The sequence below is a fragment of the Centruroides sculpturatus genome, unplaced genomic scaffold, assembly GCF_000671375.1.
Source record: "Centruroides sculpturatus isolate CEXI.00-Female unplaced genomic scaffold, Cexi_2.0 scaffold337, whole genome shotgun sequence".
Classification (NCBI taxonomy): domain Eukaryota; kingdom Metazoa; phylum Arthropoda; class Arachnida; order Scorpiones; family Buthidae; genus Centruroides; species Centruroides sculpturatus.
The window spans coordinates 126,585-152,649 of NW_019384508.1; the positions used below are offsets into that span (position 1 = coordinate 126,585).

General features: G+C 27.2%; 1 protein-coding gene across 1 annotated transcript; it reads right to left on the reverse strand.

Annotated features, from left to right (window-relative positions):
- Positions 1–1,349: 1,349 nt before the first annotated feature.
- LOC111622280 (TRAF3-interacting protein 1-like) lies at positions 1,350–25,647 on the reverse strand. The gene is made up of 7 exons (XM_023364637.1): positions 25,589–25,647; positions 24,359–24,471; positions 24,133–24,246; positions 15,482–15,841; positions 7,831–7,933; positions 4,549–4,639; positions 1,350–1,461 (listed from the first exon to the last, which is right to left on the reverse strand). Exons 2-7 carry the CDS (start codon positions 24,467–24,469, stop codon positions 1,350–1,352), a joined length of 891 nt encoding a protein of 296 aa, XP_023220405.1. The 5' UTR covers positions 24,470–24,471; positions 25,589–25,647.
- Positions 25,648–26,065: the final 418 nt, after the last annotated feature.

A 26,065-nucleotide genomic window follows, 5' to 3' on the forward strand; every position in this document is an offset into this window, starting at 1 on the left:
ATAAAAAAATTAGTGTTAAATTATTTTTAAGTTATTGTTAGATTATGTTATGTAAGTTAAGTTTTAGTATTATTTCCCTTCTCCCTGTCCTCCGCCACCAGTTTACACCTCCACTGTTGTCTATGCTCAAAGGTAAAGTGAAAATAAAATTACTTTTTTTTTTATCAATTATTATTCTATTATGGTTATTTATATATTTACAACTACAAAATGTTTTCAGTATTTTCCTTACTATAGTTATTTTTTTAATGTACAACTTAGCTTTAATTTGAGAGTTTTTTTCGTGTTGGAATGAATTATTTGGTTTTACATGTAATCATATGGGGAAAAATGATTCACCTTACGACATTTTCATGATACGATCTGAGTTTCAGAACGGATTAATTTCATATCCTGAGGTACCACTGTATTTTACAATTACAATGTCATGTATAAATCATTTATATTTACATAGTAAATTAATAAAATTATTAAATATCTCATATTTATTTATTGATGAGACTATGTCTCCTCTGTAAAATCGTGCTGCTGCCAACTGCTGCACACCTTAGAGGTATGAAAGAGTACATGTCAGGAGTTGAAATCTGGAACAGAATATTTGGTGCCCAAATCATGTGCACATAAAATAAACCAGATTTGTAGATAGTCAGGGGACCAAGAACAGGATCAAAAGAAAATACAAAATGCTGAGACTGTTTCTACAAACAGGCTCGAGTGCAAGATTTGCACACGTGTTGCTCGTGCTCTGAGACAAAGTCTCGTCTAAAAAATGGCTTTGCCATTTTACTTGTTCCATTTGCAATTGAAATGCTAGTCAAAGTAGTAATAAAAATTTTATACAGTCATATCCTCAATGATGTGAAATGTGCAATAAGGTGAATTATTTTCAAGAACCTTTGCCATTTGCTGTACATTTAATATTAAAAATATTTAATATGGTGAATATTTGTTAAGGTAAAAATTTTAATAAGGTGAACTGTTCTTGTAAGACAAACAAGTAATAAGATGCTTTGATAAAGTGAACTAAATTTGACTTAGATAGTTTTAGAAAATTTTGAAATTCACTAGATGATGCTCTTTGTGTTTCTTTCAGAAAATATTCTCTGGAAGGTATTTATCTGAGGGAGTGTTACAAATACATTTATATACATACATACACACATACATACATATATACAGGGATCATACAGAGGCANATTTATAAATTAATACTTAATTAAAACTGGCAGATCATATGATATTAAAAATGTATATTACATACAAAAACATATTTTAAAATAATATTTTTTAAATCGAAATCATATTTATTAATTGAAAACAATGTAATAAATTACAAGTGAAAATTAGTATTAGTACCTAATTTGTTCTTCATTTTCAACAATATGCCGAATGCGTATTTTTGGAGGTGCTGGACGAGCACTAGATGGTCTTGCAGATCTTGGAGCTGCCGAAATAGGTCTGCTAAAATATATGAAATTATTATATATAAAATATACATTTAAAATATTTTTAAAAACCTTATTTTAATTTACTAAAAATAAAATTATTTATATTTTATTGATAATATTAATTATATATTTTATTAAAAGAATTATTAATACATGACATATTAATAAAAATACTTCAGATTTTCAAAACATTAGAATTCTTCTATTTAATTATAATAATAATAATTTAAATCAGTGATTTCCAACCTGGCTTCCAGATTCACTTCCCAGGAGCTCTGTGGCCACTTGAGGAAAATACAGAATTCCTACTCAAATTTTGTTTTGAATTCCATGACTTTCCCTAACCAACTTTGTCCAAATTCCCTAACTCTCACATTTCTTACAGTATGGAATATCAACATAATAAAACAGCATTTTACTTACTGTAAACATTAAGTACATCTATCCATCTTTTTGCACAATTGATATGTTCCAAAAACTGTGCCAAAATGTACAGTACAGACATCCTGCAGAAAAATGTTTGATAGGATCCACAACTTCAATGTAATAAAAAAAAATAAGCAATTTACAAACAAAACATGAGCTGTTTTATTTAATCATCATTTATCATTATTATTTTTATGTAAATCTAGTAAACACAAGGTAGCATAAAAATTAACAAATAGTATTGTCTGATATACAAATAGTAGTGTACTGTACTTAAAAAAGATGAACTCTTGAATTAGAAACATGTAATTTTAAAACCAATCTTTCAATAAAAAGAATAACTTTTTTAAAACAGCAATGTAATTTTAACAAAAAGTTAAATTTAAAAATTTTCAAATAAAGTGCTTTCTCCTATGTAAAAAAATTGATCAGGCTACCTAGTTGATACTCAAAAACTATAACATACTACAGTATTACTATAAGTTTGATCAATGTTGCCAGTTTTTAAGCCCTAAATTCCCCAAAATCAGTGATATTTATTACCAACTTTATTTCTATTAAACTAATTATTAAACTATGTATCAAAGTGTAGGGAATTAACATGAGAGAGAGCGAGAGAAATGTGCTTGCAGTACAGTACTTTCAAAGAAAATCATAACAATAGATGTAAAATGCTCACGCCAACTTGTGGTTGGAATAAGCTAAAAAATAAAAAAATGTTTATATGTTTATGTAATGTCTGGAACACAAAGTTAATAAATGGTGGTTCCTTTTTTTGGGAAGGTCTTCAAAACAATTAATTATTTTTTGATTGTTAAAATATTTCGGAAAAATTTAATCAATGTTACATCATCAAGAGTATTGCAGATTTTCCTCTCAAATTCACAATAAAGTGTTTTTAAAATCTCAAAATGTTTAAAATTTAAAAATGCTGATTGATCTGGTGGTATATTATATTAGGGACTGTTTGATCCCCAGAGTTTGGCAATGCTCTCTTCAGTGTTGCATTTTATAATAATTCTTCAGGGTATAATGCAGGGTAAAACTTACCTGCAACTGTCAGTAAAAGTAAATGTTTGTATTAACTGTCAAAACGTTAAGACAAAATTTTTAAAAAATTAAACAATTTGATGTGATTTAAAGTACTGATTTTGAGTGATTTTAAAATTTATTCTTACAATACAATAGAACAAGTAAGACTTATCACATGCATAAAATTAAAATTAATTCATTATATGCCATTGTGCAAGGTTCAGTACTATGCACCTCAAAAAAATTTTCTGTGTTTTTGGTACATGCTTCTGATAATATCAGATAAGGAAAGTAGTTAAGCACATAAAGAAGACAGAAATTTTTGTACATGTAGATTTTTGTATGGCAGATTTGTACATCTAGTGTTGTCCTCTAATACTAAAAATGTTTCGATAGAAAAATGGATTCTGGTATATTCGTAATAAAGATTGCAGAATTACTTCTTGCCGCCTGCAGATGGCTACACTTGGTCAACCATATTCAGCAAATGAAATCAACAAGGCAGCTAAGCAGACAAATTTCCTGACTTCCCAGACTTTTTCTGAACACTAATGAAAATTTCCAGGTGTGTAGGAATGCTGAAAATAAAATAAATAACAATTGAAATTAAAGAATAAAAAACAATTTGCCAAGTTGAATTTCATATTGCTGCCTTTCTCAATTACATATTTCTGTGAAGCAGGATATGTAGTTGACATTCTCTGCCTATACAGGTACCAAAACAAAATACAGAAACTGCTTAAATGCAGAACCAGACATTTGCTGCAATTATCATCAATTGAATCTAAAATAAGAAAACTGTGCAAAAAATGTAACCACAGGTGTTTCATTAAATGTTTATACATGATTTTATGTTGTCTTAATTTAGGTCTACTCCTAGGCTCCCAGTGTAACACTACTCCTAAACACCATTAACTTGTAAGATATAGGGTGGGCCTAAGGGGTTCTGCTATAGAAATTGATTCTAAAAAAGCTCCACAAGTCAAAAAAAGTTGGAAACCACTGATTTAATTATTAATTTAAAATTTTACAATTAAATATATTTTAATGAAGCATTTGTAAATAAAATTTGTATCAACTGTGCAGATCCATAATCTAACACAGCTCTTAAATAAACTTGACTATTCTTACATATATATATATATATATAGTTGTTGATAATGTATAAAACCAAAACATTATATTCAAATAAGTTATTTTTACATAAATAATAATAATTAATAAAACAAAAAGTACATTCATAATAATGTATCATAATAAAACAAAGTGAATTCATAAAATATTTGTTTAATGTTGAAACTTTAAAAAAATGATCACTTTGATTGATACATTGTGCCATCTTCTTTCTGGTTTTATACTGAGTCTGATGAAAGATTAAATAGTTATTGTTATTCAATACATGAATGAAAAATTTCTTGCATTTGTAAATTTATTTTGATTCTTTTTAAATTAATATTTTGTCAAAATATATTTTTATGCCTCCTATAAAAAATGAAGATTTTACAATAAATTATTTACATTTAAATTTTAAAAATTAAATGCATATGTTCCACAATAATAATGAAAATAATGGATTAAATATCAAAGCAATTTAATAAATTGTCTTATTTTTATATTATAACAATTCAAAAATAAATCTAACCTAGATGAAGATGACGATGATGATGATGCAACAGGTTGTTCATTTGTATCATTCTGTTGAGGTAATCTTTCTGACGATGAACTAGATGGTTCTATAATTTCAAAATTTAATTTTAAAAAATCTATAAAAATTCTCAAAATTATTCTCTAACTTATTACATCCTATTCTAAATTTACAAATATTTTATAACCATCTTTATGAGTTTTATTCTCATGTTGCATATAACAAAATATTATTTTAATGACTGTAATTACTGCACTGCATAAAATGACTTTTATTATGCAGTGTCATTAAAATAATAAAATTACCAAATATTAATAATAAGAACCACAAATTTTAGCAGTCAAAGTAGATGAAATAAATCAATTTCTTTACATTAATACAAAATACACTACTTAATTTTTAAATATATGGGCAAAGTTTAATTTTTAAAAAATATTTATGACTGATGTTTACACATTAAATCTTTTAATTCATTTCTGTTATTGCATAATAAATATCAGTATATTAAAGACAGTTATTGTATGTCAGCAAATAACTTAAAATTTACTTTATATAACTGAGATTAAATATTTTTACAATATAATCAATATAAAATTAAAAACAATTAATGATTCCAAAATAAATATTGTTTTAACTTTCATTTGCAATAATAATAATAATAAACAAAAAAATTTAAATGTTTCAAAAAGTTATTTGAAATTATTTAAATTACTATTAAAAATGTTTTATTGTTATAAGTAAATATTAAATGAGATTTTTTAACAATACAGTAACACCCTGCTTAACGAGGAAAATGNTAATTTTTTAAAATATCCTTTTTTCTTGATAAAGTTTTAATACTTATTATTATAATCTAGACATGTTAATTTTTAGATATACTTGTATATTGGGCCACAAGTATATATTATATATACTTGTGGCCCAAAACTCCTTGACTTCTTCCAGTGCAGCCCAGAGAAACAAAAAGGTTGGACACCCCTGACATAGAGTAAATAGGAAAAGGGGAACACGTGTCCAAAAATAAACAGATTTTACTATAATTTTAAGTTATTTTTATATTAATTTGTATAATAATATATGTTAAATAACACACAAGCATATGCACACAGAAATGTAAAGTTCATTTTTTGTGACAAAGGTCCTGACTTTTCTGAAATTCTTGCTTTTTTGCAATAAAGTCGTGAAGTTTCATTTGTTGCTTTTTCTTTCCTTAAGCAAATGTCATTAGCAGAAGATCGCATCCAAAATGCCTTGTTTTGCTTTTGCACTCCTTTCAAAATCTGGATCATTTGCTACAATTTGATCAATAATTTCAGTTATCGTTACCAAACTTTTACTAAGGAAATCTGTAAAGAAATTTTTTTGGGTTCTTCATTTTCAGAATCTTTATTTTCCAGTTCTACATTAATTCCTTGTTCCGCCAGTTCTTGAAGGTCGTCATTGGTAAGGCTCTCACCAGAAACCTGCTGTAACTCCTCAATATCCTGCTTGTCTACATCTAATCTTGCTGTATCAATTAGGTTGAGTTTGGTCAACCTAACAATACAGTGATAGACTCTTCTTGTTGAGAATTCTTGGATACCTTCAGCCATAACTTCTTCTACACTACGTTCATGCATTGATCAGTTAATTCTTGCCAAGCAAAGCCGATATTGCCTATGGCATCCATGATGTTATATTTTTTCAAAAATTGCACCTAGCAAACATAGATTTAAAGAAAGTACATCTTTTTGCCACCTTTTTCTGATTGGTTCATGTTCGTAAATAATTGTATCATATATGAATCAATGAAATGCCGTGATAATTTAAATCAACATAAATTTTGAGCTTTTTTTTTTAGGCTTCAAGCAGACCATGTTATATCGAATCAGTATTAAGCAAGGCAGCATTAAGTGGGGTCTTACTGTATATTGATATCTTTGGATATAGGTAATGTATAAACTATATACAATATAAAAGCAGATATAAAACTTTAATGTAAAAGTAAACAAAATAAATTCACAGTTATAAAGTAAAAATAAATGAATTTAATAATTATTGCAAATAACCAGTTGGTAGACATATGAGGCTCACCAAACTGCAATGGAGCCAAATAATCAAAAGTACATCAAGAAAATAAGACTTATTTCTGGAATGCATTTTGGTCTTCACTAGACCTTCCTCAGCTACAATTATATAAATAGATACCTACAACAATTGTAAAAAACTTATATTGTATTTAACATTTACCTTAATATATATATATAATTTTACAAGAGGAAAAAACAAACCTGCAATATTTAACAAAATAGTTACAGGTCACATAGGTATACTGTAACTGTTTGTATTTCCATCTGATTATAATTTTATAATTTCTACTTGCAGTTCAAATATAGTAGAGCGTCGTTTATCCGAAAGCATTCCAATCAGCAAATTTAAATTTTCGCTAGTGCTGTGGCACTGCAATCTTTGGCTATATCTTGAGCTACTCCAATATTTTTTTTGTTGGTGTGTGTTTTAGCTGGCAGCACTGGCACTTTTGTGTGGTGTTTTTCTGAAGACTGTGTGTCATGCTGAATCGAATGTTTTTGATACTAAATCAACTTCTAAAGTATATTTTTTTGGTTTTTATATTTTTCAATATATTTATTTTGTTTGTACAAAATAAAAAAATAATTTTTAATGCTACAATAGCCACGATTACTATTTTAAAAAGTTTTCATTAGGCTTAACATCAACGAAAATTCAACGCAAAGCCACATGCAACGAAGAAAAATTTCAACATGGGTTATTTTTCGTACATAATCGGTTATCAGAAAAATAAGTTATCCAAACAACCCCAGTCCCCAATTGATTCGGATAAACGACGCTCTACTGTAGACAATTCCTCATGTGACACTGTGTTAACTGGGTCTGTAGTATTGGTTAATAGCAATTCCCCTTGATTGGTCACTAGGATTCACTCACTTTCCTTCCCAAATTGTCATTAATTCTATAATTTTCATTAACATTCATAAATTTAAAATGTTCATATTACTGAAAACTGAAATGCATTTCACAGATAACGGCTTATTTTCTTGATGTGATCTAGATTATTTGACTCCATTGCAGTTTGATAAGCCTCATATCTCTACCAACTGGTTATTTCAGATAATTATTAAATTAATTTCTTAGAGACAAGAAGCTTATAACTATAAAAATAAATGTGTTAATGCATGATTTAAATACAGTTATATTTATTGAATTTCAGAACATGGTTTCATAAAGGATTTATGAATGATTATATAATTCATAACTTACCTGGCTGTGGCACCATTTTTCTTGCCGATGTCATTCTTACTGTTGTACTTGGTCTAGTTACAGAATTAGGAGGAGTAATTACTTCTGATGCATTCTCAGAATTCTAAAATAATAAACTTTTCAATTAAAATGCTTTATTTTTAATCAAATTGAACTACAGAAAAGTTATCTGAGTTCTAAAAACAGGAACCAGATTTACATCCTTCATCCCAACTAGATATCTAGATCTATATAATTTCATATCCAAATTTATGATCAATATCTGAACATCTGAAAATTTTTTCAAAACTAAGTTTTAGAACACCTTGAGAATTACCGTATATCTGCACAGATAAGACGATAGTTGAATCATAAAAAAAGACCCCCAAAATCTGGGGTCGTCTTATAGGACAGATACAAAAAAATAAGATAAAATTTATATAAATTAAAACCATTATAAAAAACCGACAAACCATAATTATTTACTAGTAGAGAGTATAGTATGTCCATAAAATAGAACAGCCTATACGATGCTTTTGTGAATAGTCAAGGTCATTACCCGAATGCCCGAATCAGTGTGAATGTTTGCAACAATCACAAGGCAGTACTGCCAGGTGCAAGAAAATAAAATTTGTTCATTTGAAAAATTACAAATAGGACATAATTTCATATATGCTATACAATATTATAATCCAGATGATGATTGCTGATCTAGACTAAATTCATAGGCCATTGATAGTTTGGGAATCATCTTATAGGACAGATATATGCTAAAACCATAAAACTTTGAAGAAAACTTATACCTCATCTTATCTGCACAGATATATGGTATCTGAATTGTTATTAACTGAATAACTGAATTTTTTATTTTTTTTATTTTTAGAATGGCTAGAACAAGATATTTGAATAGCTTAGAACATATGGAAGCTCAGAAGAACTATAATTCTTATTATTTCACCTGAAGAGAGCCTCTGAACAAAGCCAAAAACATTTGTGATTGAATACTCAATGTGCTAGAAGTTGTATGGTAAGCATAAACTAGTTAGTGTATAAACTTCCAACTTCTGGGATGTTTCTATAATTCAAAACAAAACCTCCAGATAAGTAGTTAATACAAAGCCTAAAGGAAAGAAAGACAGTCAGTCCTCAGTAATCTTCCATGGTTCTCAACAGTTCCTTGCTCATCATGGTTTTTGCCAGTTCCTGTTTAACCTCCTCAAATCTCTTAAGTCTCTCAAATCCCCATCACTTCATATCTGTATAGATCATCCAATCCTTCGGATATTGTGAATTTAAGAATTCAGCCAGATCCATCAAGTCTCAAATTTCTCTCTCTAACATCCATATTCACAAACACGAGTTAAAGTTAGGGTTAATTCTTGAGTTATTGGCGAATACCAATTTACCAGTAACTCGAGAGTTAACCCTAACTCTAACTCATGTTGGTAAATATGGGGGGAAAATTAATGTAATTGTGTAAATAAAATAAATTGAATTGCCAAGTAGACAATATAATCAGTCAAATTAAATATTTGCTATTAAAAAAGAATAAAAAGTAAGGCGAGCTCCTGTCTCCTCCCATCTCTAACAACCATGCACTTCTCATAAAATATAAAAGCTCCCATTATAAATGGCTAAATTAGTCAATTTTTCAGAAAACTGACTAATTTAGCCATTTATAATGTCAGTTATAATGTCATTTATAATCAGTCATCCTGACATAGTAAATAAGCTAACTCCACTTAATTAATATATTACAACCCATAATTACTATTGTTTCATTTGTATTATTTTTTAATATTTTCAAATGATGAGTTTATTCTTAGATTTTTATTTATACAATAATATGTCTATAAATCTAATAACAAGTATTAATACTGATACTACAAGATTACAAAATAAATTACATAGTTCTTAAATTCACAATGAAGAAAATAATAAATAGCAAATGAATAATTTGAATTTTAGGAGGAATGGAAAGGAAATAATGCACAATGGCACTTAAGTTCTATATACAAATGTTCAAAGCTTCAGAACCAAAATGAGGACTTTTGCTTGTAATATTTTGTTGGATCAATATGACAATGTATGTTTAACAGAAACTTTGTTATATGGTTTAATTTCTTCTAATGAATATTTTCTGGATAGGATGGATACAGATGATCAATTAGGAAGCAGTGTTCTTACCAATAACAGAAATTACAGAAGTTGAATTTTAGACACAACATAATTTTAAAGAAAGTTGTGGATTAGAATTACTCTACCCAGTAAAGCAATATTAATTGGTAGTCATTATTTTCCTCCTGATACTTCCTGTGAAACTTTTAATCAATATCTCGAGGATTTAAATACTTTCTTAGAAAACAGAAATGAAATAGTTGTTCTAGTGGATGATTTTTAATCTCAATAATTGTGATTTTATTATCAGTTGAGATCTGAAAGTGGGTAAAGCTTCAAGTTTTAGAGAATTTTTAATTTTACAGGGATTAAGTCTATATCATTTTTTCAAAAATTTTTATGAAATCTGTTTAGATTTAATTTGCTCAAATTAAACTGGTTTTGTTGAGCAGTGTCATAATCCCTTGGTTCCAATGGATATATATCATTCAGCCTTTATAGCTAAATTGTTGGTTCAAGTAGATAATAGTCAGATTATCTCATCGCATTTTGCTGTTTATAATTATAAAAAGCAGATTAGTCTAAACTTTATACTCAACTTTCACAGGAACAGGGGAAATAGATGTATTTAAGTATATCAGCTGAGGACATACTTAATTTTCATAATGTTTTATATACAGTCATTTGGATAAGACAGTGGAAAAAGTAAAATCATTTGTAGGTAGGTTTCCTGCATGATTTATTTGGACAGCATAAACATAATACAAAAGTAAGTTGCTTTTCAAAAAACTATATAAATGGTCAAAGTGTGACTACTTTAGTATCAATTTAGAAAGTATAGGAGTTTACCTAAAGAACAAATTAACTTTGATTATGAAAAGTACTAAATTTCTGGAATATAATTAATTGAAAATGAATCCTAATTCCTTTTGAAGATATTTTAAGGTATTGAAATCTAGTAATAGTGAAAATATCTTCTATAATTCTGATAAAAAACTTATACCAAACCAAAACAAATTAGTAATTTGTTTGCTAAGAGTTTGGAACAACATTTTGAGACAGATAAAAATAGTCCAAAGATGAAATCAATCCAAACTGATCTCAAAGATTATCTTGGGGGGAAAACATATAGCATTACAATTGCAATTTAACAGTTAAAATTAAGATGTGCAATGGACCCAGACCTTGTTCCCTCTTTTGTTTTAGATGGATGTCAAAATTTTTTAGTAAAGCCACTGGTTTACATATTTGAATTAAGCTTTTATACTGCTGAAATTCCTAGTCTTATGAAATAATCTTTTATTGTACTAATATATACAATGGGTGATTGAACGAAACCAGAGAATTATCAACCTATCATATTAGACATCTGTTTCAGTGTGGTGTTAGCGAGCTGCTGCACCTATCTACTACTGCTTTCATCTATCCTTTTGAATAATTAGTACTCCTCTTCTCCAGCCTAGTGCTGTATGGCTCCCTTACTGTAGCCTTCAGCTAGTATAATTATATTTTATATTTGTTTATATTATTTATGTTTAAAAACAACTGTACTATCTTGTGTTTTCTTTTGTATTTCTTGTCTTTGCATGTGTTATTGAATGTTTGGGTAGTGGTGTCAGTCATTATATGTTACTTTTAGTATAGTATATATCTTTCACGTATATAGGTTTAAATTTAGCTCTCTACTTATATTATGATTAGTATAATAAGCTATATGTAAACGGAATGCTCAGAGTATTAATGATACTTCAAACAATTTCATTTCAAACTATAACTTGCTCTTTCCTGAAATTCTTCTATTTCACTATCTCTTCTCAGTATATATCAAGCTGTTGCCCCAAAGACTACCAAATGGGTAGCTCTCCTAAACATTGTAAAGTCATATTTGACAATCAAAATTACAGTAAGAATATATCGAAGGTGTCTCTTCAGTAGTATCTTTTTCAATTCCACTGATGAAGAGTAACCTAAAAGTTAGGTCAGGTTAACTAACAATAACTAACAATCTAAACTTTCCTATCATCTTTACCTATAACCCTTTAAATGGAATGCACTAGCATTCTATAAAATCACCAATCAAAAACTCAGAAAAATATAAGTAAGTATAAATCCTTTCACCATAAATACAACACAAATATAACAGAACCATAAAATTATAAACCAAAATGGTATAGATTAACTACATGAGCCCACTCTGGGACAAGTTTACACTCTTCTATATACACTCTTGTAACTCTCTTAGTGCTCTTCGAGCAGAAAGAGTGCATGTTATTAACTACCAATTTTTAAAAACACAAAAAAAACCTACCATACTGATTTCTGCAGTTGTAAAAGTTATGGAAAATTTAGTTTATAATTTTTTTAATGTCAGTTGTAAAAACAAAACTCTCCCAGTGTCAATATGATTTCATTCCAAAAACAACTGTAACAACATACTTATTGGAATTGTCAAATTATATAGGAACTGCATTTAATAATAAAAATCAGCTTTATGTAGTATATTTAAACCTATCAAAGACTTTTGATACAGCCCATTATGGTCAATTGTAACAGAATCTAAGAAATCTTGAACTAGGTGATCATATAATAGCATGGTTTTCATCATATTTACAGGATCATATTGTGGAAGTAAAATAGCAGAATCATCTTTCAGAAACACTCTACCTTTGCCGAGAAGTTCCATAATGTTCTCAATTAGGTTCACTTTTGTTTATCGTATGTATCAATGCTCTTCTCATGGTTGTTAATCAGATATCTATCTCAAGTTATGCAGGTGACTTAAAGCTCTATAAAAAGATTACATCATTCAGGATGTAGAAATATTGCAGAGAGTTCTTGATAGCATAAATGATTGGCTGAAACTTCATTACTTGAGTGTGAATTATGTGTAATGTTAAGACATTGTCAAGTTTTTCCCAGATTTTTTTAGTTTTACTGCAGTCCCAAATTTTTTACAGTTTATTATATACAGGGATATGAGATATCCAGAGATGAAAACTTCAGAAACCTGGTGGTATATTATAATAATGGATTTCTTCTTATAATACAAGTGGAAAAGATAACTTCAGCTGCTATTAGAACTTTGGGAATAAATTTTAGGATTTTCAAGACACCATCTGGAAATAAGTGTACTAAAAACTTTGTATTCAGCTCTTGTTTGCTCACGGATTTTATTTGCGACAGTGATCTGGAATATACAGCTGATATCAATTGAACACTAGATTAGAAACAGTTAATTAATTGTATTAGAGGTTATTGTGGAAGGAAATTTATGTTAAGTCAAGAAGAGGCTGTAATGCATTTTACACCTTTAATAACACCCTTCAATATTCAATGTATACGGTTTTTAAGATCTCTGTTACACTCTGAAATTGAAGCTCCTGCTTTGTTAAAACAATTATAACTGCAAGTACCTGTATCTACTAGGAACTATTTTAGATTTAAAATTTCTTTTGATAAATCTAATATTGCTCAAAATGTATCTATTCATAAATCAGCAGTACTCTATAATCACTTGGGATGGCAATTGAATTTATTTAGTCCTAAATGACAGTTTTGGCAATTATTATTCAAATCATTTAATATTGAACGTAAAAATTAATGCGAAAATTCTGCTTTACAGTTTTCAATTTTTATGTTTTATATTTTATTTTAATAGATCTCCCCAATATTATGTGGAGAAGTGATGTTTAAAGTTTTAATTTTTATTATATTATATTCATTTGTATTGTAATAAAAACACCTATAATTTGAGCTTCCTGTGGGTTTATTTAGTAAATAAATCACAGGAAGCTCAATTATTTTTATTTGTTTATCATAAAAGCAAAATTTAATTAAAAACAATTATTTTCAAATTTATTTGAAATTTTTAAAATTAAATCATAAAAAACTTACTTGTATATTTAAATTAGTTTCTTCTGTCTTATTTGCATCACCTTTATCAATGGAAGATTTACTTGGAGATTCCATTTTCATATCACCATTTACAAGAATCTGAGAATTTTCATCTGTTTGTGGCAATTGTTCATCATTTATACTTTCTTCACTTGACAGTTTAGATTTTGTTGGACTAGATACTGCCATTTCTTCAATTTTAGGTTCTTGTGTTTTGTTTTTAGACCTTTCCTTTGATGCTTCTCTTTCCTTTGTCTTATTTCTGTCACGATTTCTTTGATCACCAATTCCATTTCTAACTGAACTTTTAGTCTTTGAATCATTGACTTTTGATCTAGATTTATTGTCTCTATTGACTGGCTATATAAATAAATTTATATAATATAATGAAATGAAATTACTTTGATCATCAGAAAAAAGTTAAATGGAATGAACAAAAAATGAAAAATTAATTCAAAAATTAGTAAATTATCTTTAGATTACATTTATAGATAAATACATATATACAAGTAACTCCCGTATAACACGAGAGTTACGTTCCAAAAAATTTCTGTGTTATGCAAATCTGTGTTATACAAAACAAAGAGCTAGTGCGAAAAGGGGGGTTAGGTTCCAAAAATTAAAAAATATGCTGTTAAATCCTTATTTAAATCGGATTTATTATTCATTTTTTTCATAGGTAGAATACTTATTTATTATTTAAGTAAATATTTTACCAGAGAATTATTCATCCTATATGATGATCTCAGCATGAGCATCATCAACTGATAACAGTTTTTGGGTGCGTTCGTTAATAGCGGTCACTCTGCAATGGGAGTGTGTTGTTGTTTGTAGGCATTTAGGAACAATGGTGAAAGAAAGATGACGGCACCCACACTATCGATAGTATTGTAATGGAGGTATCTATAATTCTAAAATGAGCTTTTAGAGGCAAAAGAAGGGTCTCAATTGTAAAATTTAACCATTAAATGGATTATTTGTTGAAAGAGCATTCAAAGCAGCCACGAAAACAATTAAAATGCTTGTGCAGAGTTATGCAGAGGTATAAAAGAATGCACCCTTTATTACATTTCATGTTGTACGAGGGTTTTACCCAATTTCCGAACTGTGTTAGAGTGAATCCGTGCTATAGAAGTGCTATTTTTAATCTTCATTCCACTTGAAATGAAGATTAAAAAAATTGTTGATAACATAATTTTATGGATATTATCTTTTGTTCGGACTATTGAGAAACCTTTGAGAAATGCTTATCGATTCGAAGGAGTCGTGCTGAAACACAACCATTTATGGCTTTTTATTCAAGAAATTAACATAACTGGAAAGATTTTGTTTCCTGTTAGTTATTGTTTTTACATCTACTTCACTTGCTTNAAAATTCTGCTTTACAGTTTTCAATTTTTATGTTTTATATTTTATTTTAATAGATCTCCCCAATATTATGTGGAGAAGTGATGTTTAAAGTTTTAATTTTTATTATATTATATTCATTTGTATTGTAATAAAAACACCTATAATTTGAGCTTCCTGTGGGTTTATTTAGTAAATAAATCACAGGAAGCTCAATTATTTTTATTTGTTTATCATAAAAGCAAAATTTAATTAAAAACAATTATTTTCAAATTTATTTGAAATTTTTAAAATTAAATCATAAAAAACTTACTTGTATATTTAAATTAGTTTCTTCTGTCTTATTTGCATCACCTTTATCAATGGAAGATTTACTTGGAGATTCCATTTTCATATCACCATTTACAAGAATCTGAGAATTTTCATCTGTTTGTGGCAATTGTTCATCATTTATACTTTCTTCACTTGACAGTTTAGATTTTGTTGGACTAGATACTGCCATTTCTTCAATTTTAGGTTCTTGTGTTTTGTTTTTAGACCTTTCCTTTGATGCTTCTCTTTCCTTTGTCTTATTTCTGTCACGATTTCTTTGATCACCAATTCCATTTCTAACTGAACTTTTAGTCTTTGAATCATTGACTTTTGATCTAGATTTATTGTCTCTATTGACTGGCTATATAAATAAATTTATATAATATAATGAAATGAAATTACTTTGATCATCAGAAAAAAGTTAAATGGAATGAACAAAAAATGAAAAATTAATTCAAAAATTAGTAAATTATCTTTAGATTACATTTATAGATAAATACATATATACAAGTAACTCCCGTATAACACGAGAGTTACGTTCCAAAAAATTTCTGTGTTATGCAAATCTGTGTTATACAAAACAAAGAGCTAGTGCGAAAAGGGGGGTTAGGTTCCAAAAATTAAAAAATATGCTGTTAAATCCTTATTTAAATCGGATTTATTATTCATTTTTTTCATAGGTAGAATACTTATTTATTATTTAAGTAAATATTTTACCAGAGAATTATTCATCCTATATGATGATCTCAGCATGAGCATCATCAACTGATAACAGTTTTTGGGTGCGTTCGTTAATAGCGGTCACTCTGCAATGGGAGTGTGTTGTTGTTTGTAGGCATTTAGGAACAATGGTGAAAGAAAGATGACGGCACCCACACTATCGATAGTATTGTAATGGAGGTATCTATAATTCTAAAATGAGCTTTTAGAGGCAAAAGAAGGGTCTCAATTGTAAAATTTAACCATTAAATGGATTATTTGTTGAAAGAGCATTCAAAGCAGCCACGAAAACAATTAAAATGCTTGTGCAGAGTTATGCAGAGGTATAAAAGAATGCACCCTTTATTACATTTCATGTTGTACGAGGGTTTTACCCAATTTCCGAACTGTGTTAGAGTGAATCCGTGCTATAGAAGTGCTATTTTTAATCTTCATTCCACTTGAAATGAAGATTAAAAAAATTGTTGATAACATAATTTTATGGATATTATCTTTTGTTCGGACTATTGAGAAACCTTTGAGAAATGCTTATCGATTCGAAGGAGTCGTGCTGAAACACAACCATTTATGGCTTTTTATTCAAGAAATTAACATAACTGGAAAGATTTTGTTTCCTGTTAGTTATTGTTTTTACATCTACTTCACTTGCTTTTCTATCTTTGTTTCCGTAAAGCTTGAATCATCAGTCAGTTCTAAAAGTTTCTGGATGATAAATAGTATTATATTATTGTTTATAGGCATTTTGGTATCTTATGGACTATCTAGAATTAGTGCTTCTGTTCGTAAATATTGATTATTTTTTATTGAATATTCTTAAGCAGTTTTATTAATTTTCTTTCTGTTTCAGATTTATAGTAATTACTGCGATTGTAACGTTCTCTCTAATGTAAAGTTTTCTCTCATATACAAATTGAAGGTAACTCTATTTTACTTCTTATTGTATTTAATTGATTCTGTGTTCATGTGTTAATTTTTATTCTAGATCTTGAACTTCATGAAGAGATTTGGAAGATATCCAATAGGTTTAAACATGGGAGGATTCTTTTACATCAAAAAGACATTCTCTATAAGAGTAAGATTTTATTAGTGTTCAGATAAATTATTAAATGGTTAACTGCTAGATATCTCCATTAAATCTATATTCTTTCAAATTACCAAAAGTACTGCCAATCGTACTTATGGTTCTAGGTTGCACTCTATAGAAGACTAATCACTAGCGCATGTTGTGTGTACAGCACTGAATAATGATTTAATTTAAACAAAATACAGGAAGGCCTATCTTTTAAAGTACGGTAGCTGATTATATTATGATTAAAAAACTTTCATATTTTTAATTATTACGTGGATTAGTATTAGGTCCTGTCACGTAAATATTCAAAGATTTTAATTGCAATAACTTTTCAGTATCAGTAGAAAACATATTTATTTATAATACTGTATTTTTTACGGTTTAATATAACAATAAAACGTGCTCCTGTTACTTAAGTAGTTGAATGAGAACAAGTGAAGTTTTTGTTTACAGTACATTATTATTATTATTTCTCAATTCTCGATGAAAATTATTCTGTTAAAATAATCTTATTTTAAGTAAAATATCATTATTTTTCTTTCAGGTAATAAATGCAATTTATTCTCTTTTATCTTCAATTATTGAAATTGGAAAAACCAATAATAATAAATGCAAAACAATCGTTTTTATGAAGAATGAAACTTTACCAAAATTATTTTAAGTAAATAATGATTCAATTTTGAATATTATTGTAAGGAGTGTTTGTAAGGAAGTTTTGTAATGAATATGAAAAAGAACCGTAGAATCTTTAATTTATGAAATTCGCGCTAACAGATGAATTAAATAATACATTCTCGCCTGATGGTGAGTATGCAAAGGTCAAGATGGCGATAACTCTAAAACATGGTCTAGCAATTGAACTGATGCAGATGGAACATGAAATCTGTGATACAAAAGTGTTGCCACTTTTTTCTGACCCTTTATTGCAAAGATTCCAGAACTTCTTTGTAGTAGTATTGGTTCACAATTTGTTCCACTTTTCACACATTTTCCTCAATTTCTGACATGCTGGGCCATCCAGAACCTTCATCGTCTTTCACATCCTTTCAGCCCTCAAAAAATCTGTACCATTTGAACTCACATACATTACAAAAACATGCATCTCCATATGCTTCACATAGCAAGAGCAAAGATTCAGTGACATTTTTTTTCAATTTCACCAAAAATTTCAAGTTGATATGCTGCTCCTCTTTGAAGCTGGCCATTTTTTCAACATGCACTAACATGTCCATTTGCAGCAGGCAGTCACAACAATATAACAGTGGTAGCAAGTTGAGATTTGCTGTGCTTATTCTAAGTTGTTCAAGGTCATTTACTCACCCATTCACTCACTTTGGCCCATGTGCGATCGTAGCATGCAGGCAATCAGTCTTGTTATTTTCTAGCCACACCATTTATATACTTAATACAATTATAAGTAGATAACTGAAGAATGATATATATAATTAGTTTATTTATTTTTTACTCCTTCCTACCCAGAGGGCATTAAGAGGGCAAATAAAAACATATTAATAAAAGTTTGTAGATGGTTTCAAATTCAGGTTTATTTTTATCTCATAAAAAGTTTAAATTATACATTTTTAATTCTTACATAAATTCATGAAATTTTTTGCAATTACAACTGTTAAATTGAAATAATTAGAAATATGTTATAGGTATATAGTAAACCTTACTAATTTATAAGTATCTGTATTTATTTATTTAGAAAAACTGAAAAAATATTCTTTGTTAAAATTTAGTAATTTAGCATTTTTATAGATTTGTATGCTGTTTTCAGTTAGTATAAATGGCAAATTATTTATTGAAATAAATTTATATTAACAGCTTTAATTTATCAGTTTACTGCTATAAACTATAAATACTTTATCTGAATATGAGTTAATCTTTTCCTTTTTGAATAACAAAATACATTTTTAAATTTGTTACATTGTTAAGTTTAGTAAATTTTTAATGTAATATAAAGCATTAAATATTTGCTTTTCCTTAAAAAAATAAATTTAATCAGCTAATAAATAAACAAAAAACATTTTATTATTTAAATGTTAATTAATATGAAAATTACTTTCCAAAGAACTGATATTTAATGTACAAAACTGAAATTTCAGAAACTTATTGATTGAGAAAATAAGTAAACAATATTCAGTATTAAAAATAAACAAAACTTTAAGAGATCAATAACATATTATTAAATATGTTATTGACTTCTTAAAACTCACAAAAGATAAACTGTACTTTTTATGTAGTTATATAAAATATAATTATATTTTTTTATTTTCTATGTAGATTTCTTTTAAAATACTATAAATTTAATTGTATTTTATTAAGATTTACTTATATTTAATAAAATACTTATATTCTTTTAAATTTGACTTAGTAAAAACTTTTAAAATATACAGGGTGGGAAAAAAAATCCCACCCTGTATATTCTAAAAGTTTTTACTAAATCAAAGACGTTTGTATCAGAATGACGTTTTAAAAATTTGGGGGATTGTAGAGGATGAAATTTTGAACGTTTTGATATCAGGAACCTATAGTCGGAAATGTGATACAGTGGTACCTCAGGATATGAACGCCCCAGCATACAAAATTTTCAGGATACGACATGAAATTCAAACATATTTTTGCTCCACGATACGAACAAAAACTCACCATACGATGTTACATTTGTTCGCAGTGCCATTTTTTATTCACTTCTGTTCATAGGTCTCAGTCCACGTGTTTGCTTTGTCATGGAAGGATCTTGCTCAATAAAGGAAATCTTGAGGTATTATCAGAAAGTGACTGATTTTATTGAAAAGAAACATCCCAAAAAGGTTCACACTAGCTGTATTGCTGCTCAGAGTAATGACATTTGCCTAAGTAATTTTAGAAACATTTTAAAAAGTAGGCAAAGCCAAACCTCTTTGGATAGATATTTTACTAAGTAACCTCTATCCAGTGAAAGTGCTGGTGGAAGTGAAGCAAAAAGCAGTGAATAAAAATTTAAAAAAAATATATATATATATATAAAACAACATTAATTTTTTTCATCTTTTCTAAGTTACTTTTAAGTTATTGTTACATTATGTTATGCAAGTTAAGTTTTAGTATCATTTCCCTTCTCCCTCTCTTCCACCACCAGTTTAAACCTCCACCGTCGTCTATCCTCAAAGGTAAAGTGCAAATAAAATGACATTTGTTTTATCAATTAATATTCTATTATGGTTATTTATACATTTACAACTACAAAATGCATTTTTCAGTGTTTTCCTTACTATAGTTATTTTTTTTTAATGTATTACTTAGCTTTAATTTGAGTGTGTTTTTTGTGCTGGAACGAATTATTTGGTTTTACATGTAATCATATGGGGAAAAATGATTCACCTTACGACATTTTGATGATACGATCTCAGTTTCAGAACAGATTAATTTCGTATCCTGAGGTACCACTGTATAAAGTTTCTACAGCAGTAGGAAGTGCTTGATCGCCCTTCACTTTGGTAGCTACCCTTCCCTCCATTGATGTCATGTTACTGTTCTTGACTTCTTCCTCTGAGGTTATATAAAGTCCCTTGTGTACGCAACACCTGTAGGAACAGTTCATGAGCTTACGGAGTGCATCTTTACAGCATTTAATACCATCAGAAGGGAGTGTGGCATCTTACAGAGAGTCGGACAAAACATGGTTCGTCGTTGCACATTATGTAATGAAGTTGATGGTCGTCACGTTGAACATTTACTCTAAAGTACTGCAGCCACTGATTCCAAGTATAATTTGATTGTACTCTACTGTTTTGTCAATAAAATTTGTCATAAATACTGTATTCTGCTGTTTCATTGTGTATACTGACTGCAAAGTACAAAGTGCTGTAGAAATATTATATCACATTTCTGGCTGTGTGTTCCTTATATCAAAACATTCAAAATTTCATCATCTACAATCCCCCAAATTTTTAAAATTTCATTCTGATACACCCTGTATATTCTTAACAATAACATTAATATTTTAATTTAGTAATTTATATTAATTTAATTCTCTTCTTCCAAATTATTTTTGTCAAATCATAATTTTATCTATTAAATTTTTTATGTAAACTTTAACATATAAAATAAACAGGATGAAAGACAAAGATAATAAACTTTATATTGTGAATTAATACAAAGACAATAATTTATTTCATATATATATATATAACATTATTGAGTTTCAGTATTTATTTTTAATCACTTAAAATATAAATCTATATAATTTAGTTAAAATAGCATTAATAAATTGATATTAAGATTACTAAAAAAATAGTTTTACCTCTCTTCTTTTCGATCTTTCTGACTGATCAGATGCACCTTTCTTTTTGTTTCCTGATGACAATACTGGTTTTTCTCCATTTAAAACTTTTTGGACTGCTTCAGTACTATCTTTCTGTAAAAGTTATATTGATACAGACAATATCAATTTTGAAATTTTCAAAATAAAAATGATTTGACATATTTATAATTAATATATATATAATATATTGAACATAAACACAAACCTTATGTACAATTGCTTTAGCAATAGCCTGAAGTAATTCATTTGTTTTCTCTGCTTCGTGTCCAGATACTATTTTTGTAGGTTTAACAGTAAGATTTTCTCCTGTTACCATAACTATAAATTTTAAAAACAAAAAATGCTTAATTTATTATATTTAAATTATCAGAAACTAAAAGTAAAAACCAATTATTAAATTAGCTTTCCCAGAATTTTTTTATTTCTGTAGATTATTAAAAGTTAAAAAATTAGTTTGTTTTCTTTTTTTTTCATTGATTTTGTTTTAAAGCTAAATTTATTGCCAATACAAGCAAGATATTTAAGGTTATGAAACAAATTTTAAATCTAAAACATGCCTTTTATCATCTTTTCTTTGTAATGAATTAAAAAATATATATATTGATCAGCAAAAATGGAATCAATATGTAAATTAAAATCATCATTTAATTCATACTATTATATTTTATAATAAATTGTTTTTATAATGCAATTCATTGAAATGTTTTATAAATAATAATTTAGAAATATGGAAATCTAGTTAGACAAAGATGTAAATGGAGATTATAAAAAAAAAGTTAAAAATACAGTAAAAAACTTAAAAAGTAATATTTCTGCTGAGATTAGGACAAACTGAGCAATCTACTTATGTCAATGAAAAAAATTTTTCAAAAAAAAATAATTAATGTTTTTATGTACAAAATCTTATATAAATTTTATTTGAAATCTTTCACATAAATTAAGTTTAATATTTTCTTATAATTAAACAAAACTAATATCTAAACAATTTTCTATATTATGTAATTGGCATTCAATATTAATTGTTCATATTAATTGCAATTTAAAGTTCATATTAAAAGTTTATATTAAAAGTTCATTAAAAGTTCATATTAATTGCAATTTAAAATTACTATATAACCCATCCCCCTCATGTAATCCACATTCTCTTTCAAATTTTCTCTTAAACACATATAACTGATGAGATAAACACATGAAAATACTGTAATACTTTTCATTAGTTATATTAAAATAGTAATTAAGACATTATGAATAATACAAAATGTTGCTCATATTATTTTTTGAAATACTGTTCAAATTGCAATTTTGCAAAAATATTTATAAACAGTCCAAAATCAATGAAAAAGAGTTACTTTGTAATAGTTTAGTTTAAACTATTGAAATAAGTGATACNCAGTTTAAACCTCCACCGTCGTCTATCCTCAAAGGTAAAGTGCAAATAAAATGACATTTGTTTTATCAATTAATATTCTATTATGGTTATTTATACATTTACAACTACAAAATGCATTTTTCAGTGTTTTCCTTACTATAGTTATTTTTTTTTAATGTATTACTTAGCTTTAATTTGAGTGTGTTTTTTGTGCTGGAACGAATTATTTGGTTTTACATGTAATCATATGGGGAAAAATGATTCACCTTACGACATTTTGATGATACGATCTCAGTTTCAGAACAGATTAATTTCGTATCCTGAGGTACCACTGTATAAAGTTTCTACAGCAGTAGGAAGTGCTTGATCGCCCTTCACTTTGGTAGCTACCCTTCCCTCCATTGATGTCATGTTACTGTTCTTGACTTCTTCCTCTGAGGTTATATAAAGTCCCTTGTGTACGCAACACCTGTAGGAACAGTTCATGAGCTTACGGAGTGCATCTTTACAGCATTTAATACCATCAGAGGGGAGTGTGGCATCTTACGGAGAGTCGGACAAAACATGGTTCGTCGTTGCACATTATGTAATGAAGTTGATGGTCGTCACGTTGAACATTTACTCTAAAGTACTGCAGCCACTGATTCCAAGTATAATTTGATTGTACTCTACTGTTTTGTCAATAAAATTTGTCATAAATACTGTATTCTGCTGTTTCATTGTGCATACTGACTGCAAAGTACAAAGTGCTGTAGAAATATTATATCACATTTCTGGCTGTGTGTTCCTTATATCAAAACATTCAAAATTTCATCATCTACAATCCCCCAAATTTTTAAAATTTCATTCTGATACACCCTGTATATTCTTAACAATAACATTAATATTTTAATTTAGTAATTTATATTAATTTAATTCTCTTCTTCCAAATTATTTTTGTCAAATCATAATTTTATCTATTAAATTTTTTATGTAAACTTTAACATATAAAATAAACAGGATGAAAGACAAAGATAATAAACTTTATATTGTGAATTAATACAAAGACAATAATTTATTTCATATATATATATATAACATTATTGAGTTTCAGTATTTATTTTTAATCACTTAAAATATAAATCTATATAATTTAGTTAAAATAGCATTAATAAATTGATATTAAGATTACTAAAAAAATAGTTTTACCTCTCTTCTTTTCGATCTTTCTGACTGATCAGATGCACCTTTCTTTTTGTTTCCTGATGACAATACTGGTTTTTCTCCATTTAAAACTTTTTGGACTGCTTCAGTACTATCTTTCTGTAAAAGTTATATTGATACAGACAATATCAATTTTGAAATTTTCAAAATAAAAATGATTTGACATATTTATAATTAATATATATATAATATATTGAACATAAACACAAACCTTATGTACAATTGCTTTAGCAATAGCCTGAAGTAATTCATTTGTTTTCTCTGCTTCGTGTCCAGATACTATTTTTGTAGGTTTAACAGTAAGATTTTCTCCTGTTACCATAACTATAAATTTTAAAAACAAAAAATGCTTAATTTATTATATTTAAATTATCAGAAACTAAAAGTAAAAACCAATTATTAAATTAGCTTTCCCAGAATTTTTTTATTTCTGTAGATTATTAAAAGTTAAAAAATTAGTTTGTTTTCTTTTTTTTTCATTGATTTTGTTTTAAAGCTAAATTTATTGCCAATACAAGCAAGATATTTAAGGTTATGAAACAAATTTTAAATCTAAAACATGCCTTTTATCATCTTTTCTTTGTAATGAATTAAAAAATATATATATTGATCAGCAAAAATGGAATCAATATGTAAATTAAAATCATCATTTAATTCATACTATTATATTTTATAATAAATTGTTTTTATAATGCAATTCATTGAAATGTTTTATAAATAATAATTTAGAAATATGGAAATCTAGTTAGACAAAGATGTAAATGGAGATTATAAAAAAAAAGTTAAAAATACAGTAAAAAACTTAAAAAGTAATATTTCTGCTGAGATTAGGACAAACTGAGCAATCTACTTATGTCAATGAAAAAAATTTTTCAAAAAAAAATAATTAATGTTTTTATGTACAAAATCTTATATAAATTTTATTTGAAATCTTTCACATAAATTAAGTTTAATATTTTCTTATAATTAAACAAAACTAATATCTAAACAATTTTCTATATTATGTAATTGGCATTCAATATTAATTGTTCATATTAATTGCAATTTAAAGTTCATATTAAAAGTTTATATTAAAAGTTCATTAAAAGTTCATATTAATTGCAATTTAAAATTACTATATAACCCATCCCCCTCATGTAATCCACATTCTCTTTCAAATTTTCTCTTAAACACATATAACTGATGAGATAAACACATGAAAATACTGTAATACTTTTCATTAGTTATATTAAAATAGTAATTAAGACATTATGAATAATACAAAATGTTGCTCATATTATTTTTTGAAATACTGTTCAAATTGCAATTTTGCAAAAATATTTATAAACAGTCCAAAATCAATGAAAAAGAGTTACTTTGTAATAGTTTAGTTTAAACTATTGAAATAAGTGATACTAAAATTATGAAATTTAATTATTTTAAATAGTAAAAATTTACTTACTAGTAACATCAATTGCTTTCTGTAAAAATGCAATCTTCTTTTCTTTTTCCTATAATATTAAAATTTGTTATTTTTCTCATACATCCTATTTTATTTTTTTTAAGTATTAAAAAAATTTCTTGTGCAGAGTAAAACGATGTCAAATCTGAAGTATTTTGCTTAAAAATAAACATTTTTTAATTAAAAATTTAGAATAAAGAAAGTTTGTACTTAAAGTTTGTAAAGATTTTTTAAAATATATAAATAATAACAACTCAAAGCCCAAGAAATATACAATAAATCACCAAACAATATACTAATCATTTAATTAGCCATATTATAGCCCGATATTAAGGCGTTCGTTTGATGATTTATTTAAAATATATTATTTGCATTTAAAAATTTATGTATTAAGGTAAAAAAAAACTTTATTTTATATATATATAAAATAAAGTTTTTTTTACCTTAATACATATATATATATATATAATATTATGT

Excerpts from the sequence above, each read along its gene's own strand:
- LOC111622280 (XM_023364637.1), bottom strand. The coding sequence starts at position 24,469 with ATGGTAACAGGAGAAAATCTTACTGTTAAACCTACAAAAATAGTATCT. Across the intron at positions 24,247-24,358 it reads CTAAAGCAATTGTACATAAG|AAAGATAGTACTGAAGCAGT; the intron begins GTTTGTGTTTAT and ends TAACTTTTACAG. Across the intron at positions 4,640-7,830 it reads AAAAATGGTGCCACAGCCAG|AACCATCTAGTTCATCGTCA; the intron begins GTAAGTTATGAA and ends TTGAAATTATAG.